At 39.1% G+C, this 13,267-nt stretch overlaps 2 protein-coding genes across 9 annotated transcripts in view; one reads left to right on the top strand and one right to left on the bottom strand.

The window, feature by feature from the left end:
* The first annotated feature begins 3,288 nt into the window (after positions 1–3,288).
* Positions 3,289–4,773, top strand: LOC117193512 (transcription factor HES-2). The gene is made up of 2 exons (XM_033398260.1): positions 3,289–3,840; positions 3,934–4,773. Exons 1-2 carry the CDS (start codon positions 3,475–3,477, stop codon positions 4,219–4,221), a joined length of 654 nt encoding a protein of 217 aa, XP_033254151.1. The 5' UTR covers positions 3,289–3,474; the 3' UTR covers positions 4,222–4,773.
* A 2,243-nt stretch (positions 4,774–7,016) lies between these two features.
* Positions 7,017–13,267, bottom strand: part of LOC117189217 (frequenin-1) — a 33,263-nt gene continuing 27,012 nt past the window's right edge. For 5 of the 8 annotated variants that reach the window (XM_033394280.1, XM_033394277.1, XM_033394281.1 and 2 more), the window contains 6 exons: positions 13,210–13,234; positions 12,604–12,652; positions 9,980–10,069; positions 9,618–9,696; positions 9,462–9,550; positions 7,017–9,396 (listed from right to left, as the gene is read on the bottom strand). In XM_033394280.1, coding sequence (XP_033250171.1) covers positions 9,229–9,396; positions 9,462–9,550; positions 9,618–9,696; positions 9,980–10,069; positions 12,604–12,652; positions 13,210–13,234 — 500 coding nt within the window. In that variant the 3' untranslated portion in view covers positions 7,017–9,228. The remainder of the gene's footprint in view (positions 9,397–9,461; positions 9,551–9,617; positions 9,697–9,979; positions 10,070–12,603; positions 12,653–13,209; positions 13,235–13,267) is intronic. The other 3 variants (XM_033394301.1, XM_033394304.1, XM_033394291.1) reach the window with 1 other exon arrangement.

Raw genomic sequence — 13,267 nt, forward strand, 5'->3', positions numbered from 1 at the left:
AAGTGTAACGGGCTTTGGATTTCATCTGGATAAAGCTCTTATATCTGTGTGTGTGCCATTAATAGAGGATCACCGATTAAAACGTCTGTTAAAAATGTAATTTTAATATTTAATTCTGACATGAAAACCGAACATCGAACCCTTACTTGACTTCATTCCAAATTATATATCGCCCGCCCATTGATGTAACAATAAGTTGCGTTGTTATCCTGGACAAAACATTTCCCACAATTTCCGCGCGAGATCTATACGAGAACTGTTCATGGAACCAGCTAAAACTCCGCCGAAACGTGGGGAACCAAAAAATTGCAAGTCCCTGGGTCCCGATCCCTTTTTAGGGTAATGACAAAATTTTCTTCTCCCTATCCCTATTCCAACTCCCACACCTACTTCTACTCCAGTTCTTCCTAGCAGCTAGTCGATACTAGATGAGACTTCTCCATACTTCTTGCACCTCACTTCGACCCGTATTGTATGTATTATTAATCTATTTTGAGACTTGACCCGCACCTCATTCTTTACTTTCAGAAATAATACAACCTAAATCTGCCTATATGGCAGAGCTGTAGGTTCAATCTAGAGTCCTGGGGCAGAGCCATTGAGCCCTAGCTAGAGCGAACTGCTTCCTTATTTCGGTACCTGCAAATGTTACATACAACATAATGCATAGTACTCAACGCCCAACGCGTTGTTATGCACGAAAAGCTGATTATTTCGCCCTGCTACTCGGTGGGAGAACCATTCCGCGTCGAAGAACGCGTTATTTCTCACGCTCCCAGTCCACGGATCAGATTAAAAAAAGTTTGAGGGGAGCCCTGACAAGTTGTCTGCATCATTGTTAATGAGCTTCGTGTGTTTTGGTGGAGACGTAATGACTCTATAGAGACCTTATAGAGATCTTTATGCTCATGGCGATCTGTATCTGTAGAGTGCTGACAGCTGAATAAAAATGGTATTCGGAATTGAAGCTCAATTAATATTTCGGGTTCTTTCAACAGCTATTTGTTTATTTTCCAAGCTCAAACTCTTTCTAAGAATCGCATTCATTCATGAATGGAGCACTCATCTGAACTGGTTGTCTCATCGAATGTAGAATGTAGTAGATCGAATGGCATAAGCGAGAGACGAGACTGTTTTTTCTATTCTTTCAGGTTTCTCGATAGAGCCCAGCCTTGGCAACTCCATTCCCTCTAACGCATTTCTTATTCTTCAGCAATTTCAAAGTTCGCAGGGTCTGTCATCGAATGCTGAAACTCCCTTTTAGGGTATTTAGACATTATAATTTGCGCACGAGCAAAACTGCAACGTAAGAGGGGCTCACAACATGTGTTTTCCGCATTACCCATGCCGCATACCCCTGTTTCAGCCCCAGCCCATATTCACAGTCATGTGTGGCGTTTAAAAGCCGCCACAAAGAACGGGCGAGAGGCAAGAGAGGCTTGCGTGCAACATGGACCGATCGTGGGAAGCTCCCGGAAGGCTTGCCGCAATCTCGAAAAGCCATTTAAAAACTAAAGCCACTACTGAAAGATCAACAAAGACAGAAGCCGAGACTCAGCGGCGTAGTTCCGATTCATTGGAGATTGACATCGCGGGAAATCCGGGAAATCCAAAAAAAGGCGTGGTAGCTACATGGAGTGTTTCTTTAAATAACGTATGTACCTACATACTTATCAAAAATTCTAGGCAATTCTATAGTACGTAACAGAGTACCCTCTGTCAGGTGAGACCAGACCAGAGCCACATTCCCCGTTGTCGCCATTGGATAAACAGGATGGCGACAGTCATTTCGGTGGATTTTGACTTGGAAATGGAGCCCCTTAGCCACCTGTTGCGAGGTGAGCTGTGTGCAGTTTCTAGTAGCATACAAAGCTGATGGTGAACGTGAAAAGATCGTGGCTCGACGGCGTATCAGCTAAGCCGGTCTCCGGGGGGATGGATAGGGTGACCCTTTCACCCCTTCCTTTTCGCCGCTGAACGAGAATAGAAAAAAACGACACGATCTGGACGGCCATCCATGTCTCTGCCACTTGAAAAAGCCCCCAGGTCCCCTATCCCTGGTCCACTATCTCAAGTCTAATAAACAAAACTTTGTCTGGCATCGGCAGTTTTTACACACTTCCATAAGACAGTCTGTTTTTTCGATCATCCTTGCACAGACCTATATATTTTTTGCTTATTATACCCGATACTCAAAATGAGTATTGGGGTATATTAGATTTGTGGTAAAAGTGGATGTGTGTAACGTCCAGAAGGAATCAGTTCCGACCCCATAAAGTATATATATTCTTGATCAGCATCAATAGCCGAGTCGATTGAGCCCTGTCTGTCTGTCCGTCTGTCCGTCCGTCCGTCCGTCCGTCCGTCCGTCCCCTTCAGCGCCTAGTGCTCAAAGACTATAAGAGCTAGAGCAACGATGTTTTGGATCCAGACTTCTGTGATATGTCACTGCTACAAAAATATTTCAAAACTTCGCCCCGCTCACTTCCGCCCCCACAAAGGACGAAAATCTGTGGCATCCACATTTTTAAAGATACGATAAAACCAAAAACGCAGAATCGTAGAGGATGACTATATGTTTTAGAATGTAAAATCTCAACCAGATCGTATAATTATTATAGCCAGAATCAAGAAAACAATTTCATTCTTTCTCGCTCTGTCTCTCTCTAACACACAGGTTTCATGGTCGGCTTTGCCAATTGCAAAATATGAGTTCAAGGATCTCAGAACCTATAAGAGCCAGAGCAACCAAATTTGGTATCCACACTCCTGTGATATCGGACCTTGACCCTTTTGTGTTCAAATTTCGCCACACCCCCTTCCGCCCCCGCAAAGGACGAAAATCTGGGGCATCCACAAATCTCAGAGACTATTAAGGCTAGAGTAACCAAATTTGGTATCCGCACTCCTGTTAGATCTCACTATAAAACGTATATCTCAGAATTTCGCCCCACCCTTTTTCGCCCCCACAAAGGACGAAAATCTGTTGCATCCACAATATTGCACATTCGAGAAAACTAAAAACGCAGAATCATAGATAATGACCATATCTATCCGATTGCTGAATCTGGATTAGATCAGATCATTTTTATAGCCAAAAGGAACAAATCAATTTGCACTGGCTACGCAGCACCCGACGTCACGCTCAGACTGATTTTCTGTCTCTCTCGCACGCACTCCTTGTCGTGTCGTTTAATATTAGCGGCGTCTGCCGGAGGAGAGCCATACTGACTTAGTATCGGGTATAACTGTAGAGTTGCGGTCTCCGCAGCAACTCACAACGTTCCCCCTCGTTTTTATTGGAACAGTATTTCATCCAGCTATAATAGAATGATATTCTCAAAACTGAGTATAAGATACTGCTGACAATATTCCTATAGCTGAAAAAGGAATGGAACGATCGATCTGCAAGGGTATTAAAAACTCCGGCCTCCGAGGCTAGCCTTCTTTTCTTGTTATTTTTGTCAATGGAGAATGCAACCTCGTCTGCCGTCGGAGTGGCTATCAGAAATTGGAGCTGATTTGAGCGAAAAACGCTGCTCTGCTTCTGCTACTGCCAGTGCCACTGCTGCTACGGCGACCTGGGCTCTGACAGTCAGTCTGTGTAAAAACGGCGTGCAATTCGGAGCCAAGAGCACGGCAACCCTTGCGAAGTCCACGTATATTCCAAACGAGATGAAGCGCAACCAGATTTTCAGAGGTGGCTACGTAGAGCAGGGCTTGTCACGCTCCTCTGAGTACCGCAAGGTGATGAAGCCGCTGCTAGAGCGCAAGCGTCGTGCGCGCATCAACAACTGCCTGGACGAGCTAAAGATTATTATCTCGGATCTAGCTCACATGGTAGGTAACCTTGGTCCTAGGTCCGAACCTAGGTGTAGGGCTCCTAGTCTATCACAGTCCCAGCTGACCATTCTCCATTCTTCAACTGCGTAGGAGACCACAGGGCTGAATAAGTTGGAGAAGGCTGACATCCTGGAGCTGGCAGTACACCTTTTGCAGGAACAACGCGCCTGCAGCTCCTCGCAACTTTCTGGCCCGGTGGCCCATCAGCAGCGACTGGAGGCGGAGTCGTACTGGGGTGGCTTCCGTCAGTGCGCCGTGCAGGTGTCCAGCTTCCTGCAGCACCACGACAAGGCGCTCAGCGACCAGTTCAATGAGTTCCTGCAGCAGATCCTACCGGCCAAGCCAGCCCCTGAGCCGCCCCTCTGGAGACCATGGTAAAATTCCTGGTAGAACACCAAAAATTACAATAAAAACCAAAACAAAAAAGGGAGCTCAGGTTGTGGATATCTGTTGTGAATTTCGATATCTCCCCAATTTAAGCGCTAATATACTTAGGTTAGGCTAGGACTTTTTGTTCAAGGATGAATGATGTTTCGATCCGATGTATAAGCAAACAAAACATACACTAAAAATGAGGTTTGCTTTCGGTTTTTCTTATTGCAATAATTCAAAAAACTTTTTTATATGTGTAAAATTGTGTGAGGAAACGTTTGTTGTATCAATGAGAATCCGAATGAATTGCTGGAAAACTTTTGTTGCTTCAATTAGTCTTCAATTAGAATTGATTTCATCGGTATTAAATATCTAACGCTCTCCGCATTTGCATGCTAAATTATGTATTTCTTATGGTGAATATAATGCACACAAAGTAAGGCTGCTTTTGCAGTTATAAATAATTCATAATCACTAATCATTAGCGTTACCATTAACCGTTAACATAATGTTCATCGATACACATCTACATACATATGTGTGCAAGTAGCTTACATATACCCAAACAAAAATATATACATATATATGCAGTAATTTAAAAAAAAAACACATTTTCTCGATTTTACTCTTTAGCTTTTGATTATACAGATTTCTTTTTGTGTTCCTAATGGAGGAGTTTCTTAGGTTCTAGATTTTTGATTTTTCCTATTTTGCTGGAGTTCTCAAACCCTCTATACATATCTAATACATATGTACAATTGTTCACAATAATTTCGAGTTCGAGTTTGAATTTCGAAGTCGAGTGTAAGAAACGCGAAAATTGATTGTTGTTGCAGTTTGTTTTCATTTTTTTCTTCGTTTGTTTCTCCACGAAATTGATTTGTATATATTTGTCGTCAATATGTATAAGATTATAATTGTATATGTAAAGATATCGTTTTCTGCACTTTCTCCGATTCTCCTTTTGGAGATTTTTCAGTGTGTATGACATAGGACCATAAAAAAACGCATGCAAACTTGTGTGTGAACTGCTCAGCATTTCAAATTGAAATCTTTTTTAACAATAAATATATAAAAAGAAACTACTTTGCAAATTTCACAAGTCAAATACAAATACGTGATCCAAATTACGTATTTATATACATATGTATCAGTGTTGCGCTTATTTGTATGGGCGAAAAAAATATTATAAATGTATCAAAATCAAAGGTTTTTGAGCCAAAAAATTTTCCTTATGGCAGAAAACTAAAAAATATAAAGTCTGAGCCCGATTCGACAACATTTAGAGGTGCCGACTTGCGGTCAAAGTGGAGAAATATCATAGTTGGCTAATGGTTCCTATGGCAGCAATACTATATATCGCTCTGAAGGGATTGCATTTTTTGTTTGATTTAGGATATTAAAGTATAATTAATCTCACCAAATTTCAGCTCGGCTTGTTAATATTTAAGCCAACAATTAATAAGTAATATCCAGCCTTTGAGACTACACGTGTAGAGTATTACTATCAGTATTATTAGTATTGCCACACTCGTCTACCCAAAATACTTTCGAAATGGGAATGAAATGGGAAATAGTTAAAAAAATCAAAGATACAACTGTATCCAATTCTGGACGACTTAACGGCGGTACATACCGCCTAAAGAAACTATAAGACAAAAAACTCTTATACCTCCCGTGCAGAAATCACATCAGTGAAATATATTTACGGGCAGCATTTGAGTCATGTGCCGAGACTACACCAGGTACATCAGGAGAACTATTGAACAAATCAAGAGTTATCTCAAATTTTTTTGGGATTGGCTGAGAAAGGTCACGCTGGATGTCTAAGGCGATTTATACCTTAAAAATATATATTTTTAGAGGGGAGCTTATGTTGATAACTCGAGAAGAAAAATATTAGCGCGACATATCTCTTTTTATAGTGAGTTTTCATATACATTTTTTTTTCAGTCAACATTAGCTGTTCAAGCTGCAAAATTGGAATTTCAATTTATATGCGAAATGTAAAACAAAAAGGATTTAGTCGGAAAATGGCAAACGTCGTTTTAAAAAAGACCTGCATCCATTTGTGGTATTTATCTGATGAAAATATCGCACTTGCATTGCTTGACGATAAAGTTACTTTCATTGAAAAACGAGAAATTGCGAAGCAACTGCTGACAATTTGTGTTGACGATGATGGTGTCGAAACTTCTGCAAAACTCCTAATTTTTAAAGAAAAACAAAGACTCTATCTGATTTTGTGACACCTAATTTTGTTAAATTTGTTGATCGATTTAATATTTTTAAAGGTTTTAAAGGTGGATGCCACAGATTTTCGTCCTTTGCGGGGGCGGAGAAGGGTGGGGCGAAATTTTGAAATACACTTGTGAAGGTTCGATATCACAGTAGTGTGGATACCAAATTTGCTTGCTCTAGCTCTTATAGTCTCTGAGATCTAGGCGCTCACTTTTGAGTATCGGGTATAAAAAGAAGATGAGTTTCAGAAGTTACTAAACGTCACAAAAGAATATGCTAGTCAATATTCATTGAATAATTTAATTTAATAATAATATAATTTTAAAATTTTAAATCACAAAAAAAAATGCAATCCGATCAGAGCGATATATAGTATAGCTGCCATAGCTATCGGCCAAATATTTTATTTTTAAGCTTTGATCTCAAGTCGGCACATCTAAACGTTATCGAATCGGGCTAAAAATTTTTAATTTATTGTTTTATACAAAAAGAAACATTATTATACCCTGAAACCTTTAAATAAATAAATTATAAAAAAATATAAATAAATATAAAAATAAATTATAAATATTTGTTTGTTTGCATGTGTGTTAATATTGATATACATATTTATAAAGATATCTTTCCCTAACCTCGTATTAAGTAAATTAAATTGGCTTTCATCTTGATATACATATTTATGTACAACAACTACTCTAGGTGCATATGTTCTGTGGTTCAGGCAAACCAAAAGTATTCTGGTAGACTAACAAACCTCAGAATTAGATTCGGAATTAGAGATGCCATGACATTATCTAGTGACTGTTCAAATATGAAACCTCGTTGGCAAAGAAAAGTCATGGTATTTCCACTAAAAAATCTGATGTTTTTATCCAATTTAATCAGATACCTACAAGCCAATAGTATTACATAAATAAATGCTGATGATACGATAGTTAGATAGAAAATTTTAGTAGGGAAATAATAAGACTTTAATAAATTTAGGGGAAGTTGCAGTATTAATCAAAGTACATTTTTTTTTACATTTGTGGTTTTTATTACGATCTAGAGCTGAACCACATATAAAATAGAAATTATTTTAGCATGGTGATAAGGGGCCCCATCTTAAGGCAGAAGGGGAAGCAGAGTTAACTCCAACAGTAGATGATTCCATCTGACCAAAAATAAAAAAAATGGAGCGATATATTAAAAGACACAGTTAGAGTGTCGATGATTCAGACGATAGTTTAGTAAGTAAGGCATTAGTTGGGCTTGCCACTTTATAGGATGCAGGATATTCCAAGCTCTCTGTGTGAAGTTTAAAGAGCTTCAACAAAAAGTTCAAACTGATATTCTTGTTTATTATTTTTTATATTGTTTATCTTTTTAGGCATGCGGGAATACGTATGGAGAACTACTCTTGTTAAAATGTTTGTTTCTACCCTGGTTATGGGGTGGGGGCTGTGGCTGACCTAGTAATAATCAGCTATGAGATGCAATGGTGGAAAGGAAGCTGGATGAAGCTGGAATGGTGAGGAGACGCAGAAGCACACCCACTTAAGACATGGCATACCGCATTCAGAAGCAAAAGAACGACTATTCCAATATCTTTTATATGTATATGATCTAGATCTTAATATAGCTAGTGTACTTTGTTAAAAAGAGAGTAATTAGGTATGCGTGTGGGTATCTATTTTTGATTATCAACACTTTCGATTATCAACAGTTAGTAGCTAGCTATGCTGAGCTCTTGCTCCACAAAAATGTGGAAAACACAGCAAGAGAAAGAGCAAGCGTCTAGAACAGTAGCATGTGAGATACATATATTCGAGTACATGCATTGCGTCTAGGCCAGTAGCATATGAGTTACATATATTCGACTATATGCCTATGTATGTATTTGTGTTTTTATAACTATGTATAAGCATATACTAAATATATTGAGAAGCGTGTATTGATTGCATGTAAAGCAGAAATAGCTGTCGTCAAAAGAGATCTCTCTCTCTCGCTTTGATTCATAATTATTTTCAAATAACGATCCATCTTAACGATTAGATAGCCATCGGTTAGTTTTCGATACCTATGCGATATATTACTAAATCAATTTCAAGAATTTTTCTTTGATATTCGATTTTTTTTGCCAAGCATTTCAATAAAAATGACTTGGATAAGATTAAGAGCATATTTTTATACACACATATTTATCTATAGAAGGGTGAACTCGCTCTCAACCCCTATTTGTTTTTACGTATGTATATGTATTTAATATGAATTATTTTTTTAAAAAGCGTTTCATTTGACATAAATTGGTGTTCTTTAGTTTCTATTTTTTTCCTTGGTAAATTTTAAAACTTTGTTTTTTTTCTTAACAGTTTCTGGTTTTTGATGACTGCAATATTTATCTATACTATACATATACATATATCCTTTCTCATGTTAATTAATATTCATATTCTATAAGTTGAAAGTTAACTCAAGTCGAGATTTTTTAATATTTCTTCTGGATCTTTCATTGAGTGACTGTGTGGGTGGGCGGGTTTATGTGTGTGCGAGGGGAGAAGGAAAATTGGTAAAAAATATGAGGGTGTGTGAGTATTCTCAATCGATTCCAATCAAGGTCCAAAGACATTGCTGTAGTTTTTGCTGTGGATCTGAGGGATCTCGTGGGGCTCGCTGTCTCAAATCATTGATCCTTGGAATCAGCTCCTTCCATCCCCACTGCGATTCTGCCTCAGCTTCCACTCCCACTCTGGATCACCCCAAAAAATGTCAAGACAACTAAACTTCTTGCGGTTAATCACCACCTAAACTTAACGCCTGGACTATACGTGGATCAGCTTTACTTCCCTCTCGGAACTCTTCGAGAGTAAGGCGGTCGTCATGGTTCTTGTCCATCTGATCGAAGATCTTGTCCACCCGCTTCTGTGGCGTGTTCTCGTCCTCCGTCTGCGGCTGCTGACCCTGAAATCAAGTGATTAATGTGGATTCACTTATCGGAGAGGAGAGTGCAAGCGAAAAAAACTTACGACCATCTGGTAGATGGCATCCACAATATTGTACATCTCCTCGCGCGTTATGTAACCATCGTTGTCAACATCATAGAGACGGAAGGCCCCTGAAAAAGGAGGTTATTATCATTATGGCAGAGTAAATGGGGTTTGAATGCAATCAAATGTAATTACAATGCAGCTTCTCATCTAAATTTCCGCGTGATGTTATGGACAAGGCCCGTATGAACTCCTCAAACTCGATGGCCCCATCCTGCAGATACAAATACAAGCACAAAATAGAATTAAATGGCTCTGGATACGGCTACGGATTGTTGCTGAAAGCTGAGATGACTGCAAAGCTTTTGGTCCACAAAAAGGTCTTTATAGTTTGGAGCTATAAGTTTAACTTCGCTGGATCAGTCTAGCTTAAACAATCATAATTTTGATAGGATATATATACATAGACAAAAGAAAAACAGTAAAATACACGACCATTGGTGCACGTTTAAGATATTTTAAGTGTATATCTCGGCAGTCCTAAGCTCAATACTTACGTTATTCTCATCGAATACACGAAATACCAAAGAAGCAAATTTACTGGGGTCACCATCGGGGAAAAACTGCTTATAGATTTTGATGAAGCCCTGAGGAAAATAACAACAGATACAGAAGTGAGAGATATAGATAAAGGGAGAGAGAGAGACAGAAAAATGGTAGTACGTGTTAGATAAGGTAAATACATATTTGCTGCTGGCCCCATAGACAACTGCAGTCGAGTGTGTTCGGTAACACACATAAAATAGCACTATAGAAAATATTTCTAAAGTTCTTTAGCTAAGAAATGACTGATGGGTGTGTGGGTGACTGGTGGATAACTGAATGACGGAATGGAAGAGCGAGTGCTCCTGAGAATGGTACAAGTAAATGTAGGCGATGCAAACTGAAATGTATGTTCAGATGCTGGCTCGTTGTGGTAATTCTGTTAGCGCACTGACAAAATACCGGACAGTGAAAGACTGGAAAATAGTAAACTTTTACACGGGTAAAATGTCGCGCAGGTGTGCGGTGAAGAGTAGTGGTGACATGCTTCAGATGGGCCAAAAAAGTGTCTTACAGTTTTTGGTCACGTTTGGTCAGGAGTTGTCTGGCAATGGGAGTGTGTCGCAGAAGCAAAAATTTCCGATAGGGCGCGAAAGTGTGTCCCTTTCCCACTCAATCTTGTAATAAAAGGTAAAAGGAATGAGCGAAAGCGCCTATGCTGGTTGTAAACGATACAGCGCGCTGCATGGCATATACATACGTGTGTATACGTGTATATGTATGTATACATACACTCCCATGCTGCACAGATTATCAAAGTTAGCTAGATATTATAGTTTAGTCATAGCTTTTTCGTCCATAGCTCAAGTTTGCTCAAGCGAGATAGCAAAATTGACAATCGAATGCTGCTTTAAAATTCTGCGTGTAAAAACAGCAAATTTTCATATAGTTTCATGTAGTTTTAGTTCGTTTGCTTGTTTGTGTAGTTTTGCGGTTTTAGTTCGTAAATATCGGAAAAATGGGAAAATAATCGCAGAAAAGGAAATTTAAAAAGTGTGTATGCAGTGTATTTAAACCCGATACTCAAAATGACCATATCTACCAGATTGCCGAATCTGGATCAGATTGGATCATTTTTATAGCCAAAAGAAACAAATCAACTTGCAGTGGCTACTCAGCGCCCGACGACACGGTCAGACACGTTTTCTGTCTCTCCCGCACGCATTGCACTCTCTGCCGCTCAATGTAGCCATACTGACGATGTATCGGGTATAAATGTAGAGTTGAGGTCGCAGCAGAAACTCACAACGTTCCCCCTCGTTATATATATGTATGAGTCGGAATTGGTTTCGGGCCCGATACACTGCCGCATGCTCTCTCTCTCTCTCTCTGTATTTTAGTATCACTGTTCACAAAAGGGACGAATTGACTTGCTCGTTAATGCGGCGAGGGGATATCTCTCCGCGAACTCTTTAAATTCTGGTCGAACCTGTCATGAAAGATGAAAAACATAGAGAGAAAGAGGAACTATGACCGCTGGTTAGGTTTAATTTTAAGTTCGTGCATTATTTGAGAATATATATTTTATAAGTTTACATTTTTCCTCTACTGTTTTTTATTTCGCTACATCTGTCTCTCTTAATTATCACACGAAGCCACGTTGTTTAGACATGTCCCCTCAACATTGTATAGACCGAACGGCCAAAAGCAAGTGATCGTACTGATAGACGAAGGATCCGCCTGTCCCCTGATCGATACGGAGATAACGGAAAAACTAGGTATTGATGGCACATTGGACGAGTTATGCTTACGATGGACTGGAGACATCACGCAAGGAGAATCTCAATACAAATGGATAATTTTATGAATGTAATAACCATCCACATGCTGGACGCTCTTGTAAAAGAGAGTTTCTCATTAGACGCGTTAGGAATAATCATATCGAAAAGCACACTCAGGTCCAAAGGAGGTGAAAGAGCAAACTCAATTCAGGACAATTCTACAAGGCTTCGCAGCGAAATAAAGAGATGGAGGGCCCGTATTCGTGACTAAAAACCAGAACGAAGTCAAATTAAGACTCGCGAGCCGGATTAGAAATTTAAAGAATCTTACCAAACGACCTGGAAACCAATTACCCGCAAATAGAATGGTCATTCATACCCCCAGGAGCAACCCATATGGGAGTTGCGTAAAAAAGTATTATCAGATCGGTGAAGTCCATACTAGCGGAAATATTAGAGGAAACACACGTACAAGAACCAGTGTTGAGAGCAGCACAGGCAAGGTTAGACGTGAAGACAACGAATCCACCAATGGACCATGGCCAACCAGAAGCTCCGATAGACCATCACCAGCAAGTAAGGTTGAAGAAGTTGTCTGTTTGTATATTTGTAAATTTTAAGCCCATTCATATATCTTACTTGTAAATAAGCAGACTCAATAAAACATCGATAATATTAAATTATATTAAGTACATATATCTGAGGTGGATCGAATGAAGAACTGCCCCAGTAATAGAATGATGTTTGTGGTTCGGTATGCGAGGATGATGATGGCTGTGGGAGGCGCGGCAACGATGGTGATGAGGATGATAACTATGAGCTATGATGTAGGGATGGTTAAACGGTAGGATACTCACTTGTTCGGTCAGCAAACCGTTCGGACAGTCTTTCAAAAAACCTTTGTGCCTTTCGTTGGTGTCATAGATCATGATAGCGGATAGCATAGCCCACAGAGGTTACAGGGAGAGAGAGCGGGAAAAAAAGCAGAGCCAGGCACCAGAAGGAGAAAAAAAAATAAATTACCGTAAGAGAGAGAGACAGAGGGAGAAAGACAGAAATGGAAATGAACCGAAAAAATAAAGAATAAAATTAAACTAAATTAAAAACAAATCATTTTTGAACACAAAACAAATGACCGAGAAATTTTGACAAACGAAAAAGTTTTCCCCCAGTTGAATAATTTCGCGCAGATAAAGTATTTAAGTCTGAAGTGCTTTTCCATTTGAAATTTACATATTTTTTCGTTCGTTTTCAAATTAAGTAAGCAAAATATCGGCTAATTGAAGCAAAACAGAGATACAAACAAATTTGAAAATTTAAAAATTGTAAGCCAATATTGAATTGGAAGTGCAATCAGTGAAGACTAAAAAAAAAAAATAATAATAAAAAAAAGGCGAAGTGGAATGATAGTAGGTATAGGAGAAATTTCAACCCTTAAAATTTGTTGTTTTCCTATAGCTTACCATTGACGAATTTCCTTTTCGGTGACTGTAAAATAGAGAGAAATTCAAGATTAGTTGT

Source organism: Drosophila miranda, chromosome XL (assembly GCF_003369915.1).
Source record: "Drosophila miranda strain MSH22 chromosome XL, D.miranda_PacBio2.1, whole genome shotgun sequence".
In the NCBI taxonomy this organism is placed as follows: Eukaryota; Metazoa; Arthropoda; class Insecta; order Diptera; family Drosophilidae; genus Drosophila; species Drosophila miranda.

Coding starts and splice junctions, on each gene's coding strand:
- LOC117193512 (XM_033398260.1), top strand. CDS start 3,475: ATGCAACCTCGTCTGCCGTCGGAGTGGCTATCAGAAATTGGAGCTGAT. Junction 3,841..3,933: donor TCTCGGATCTAGCTCACATG/GTAGGTAACCTT, acceptor TCAACTGCGTAG/GAGACCACAGGGCTGAATAA.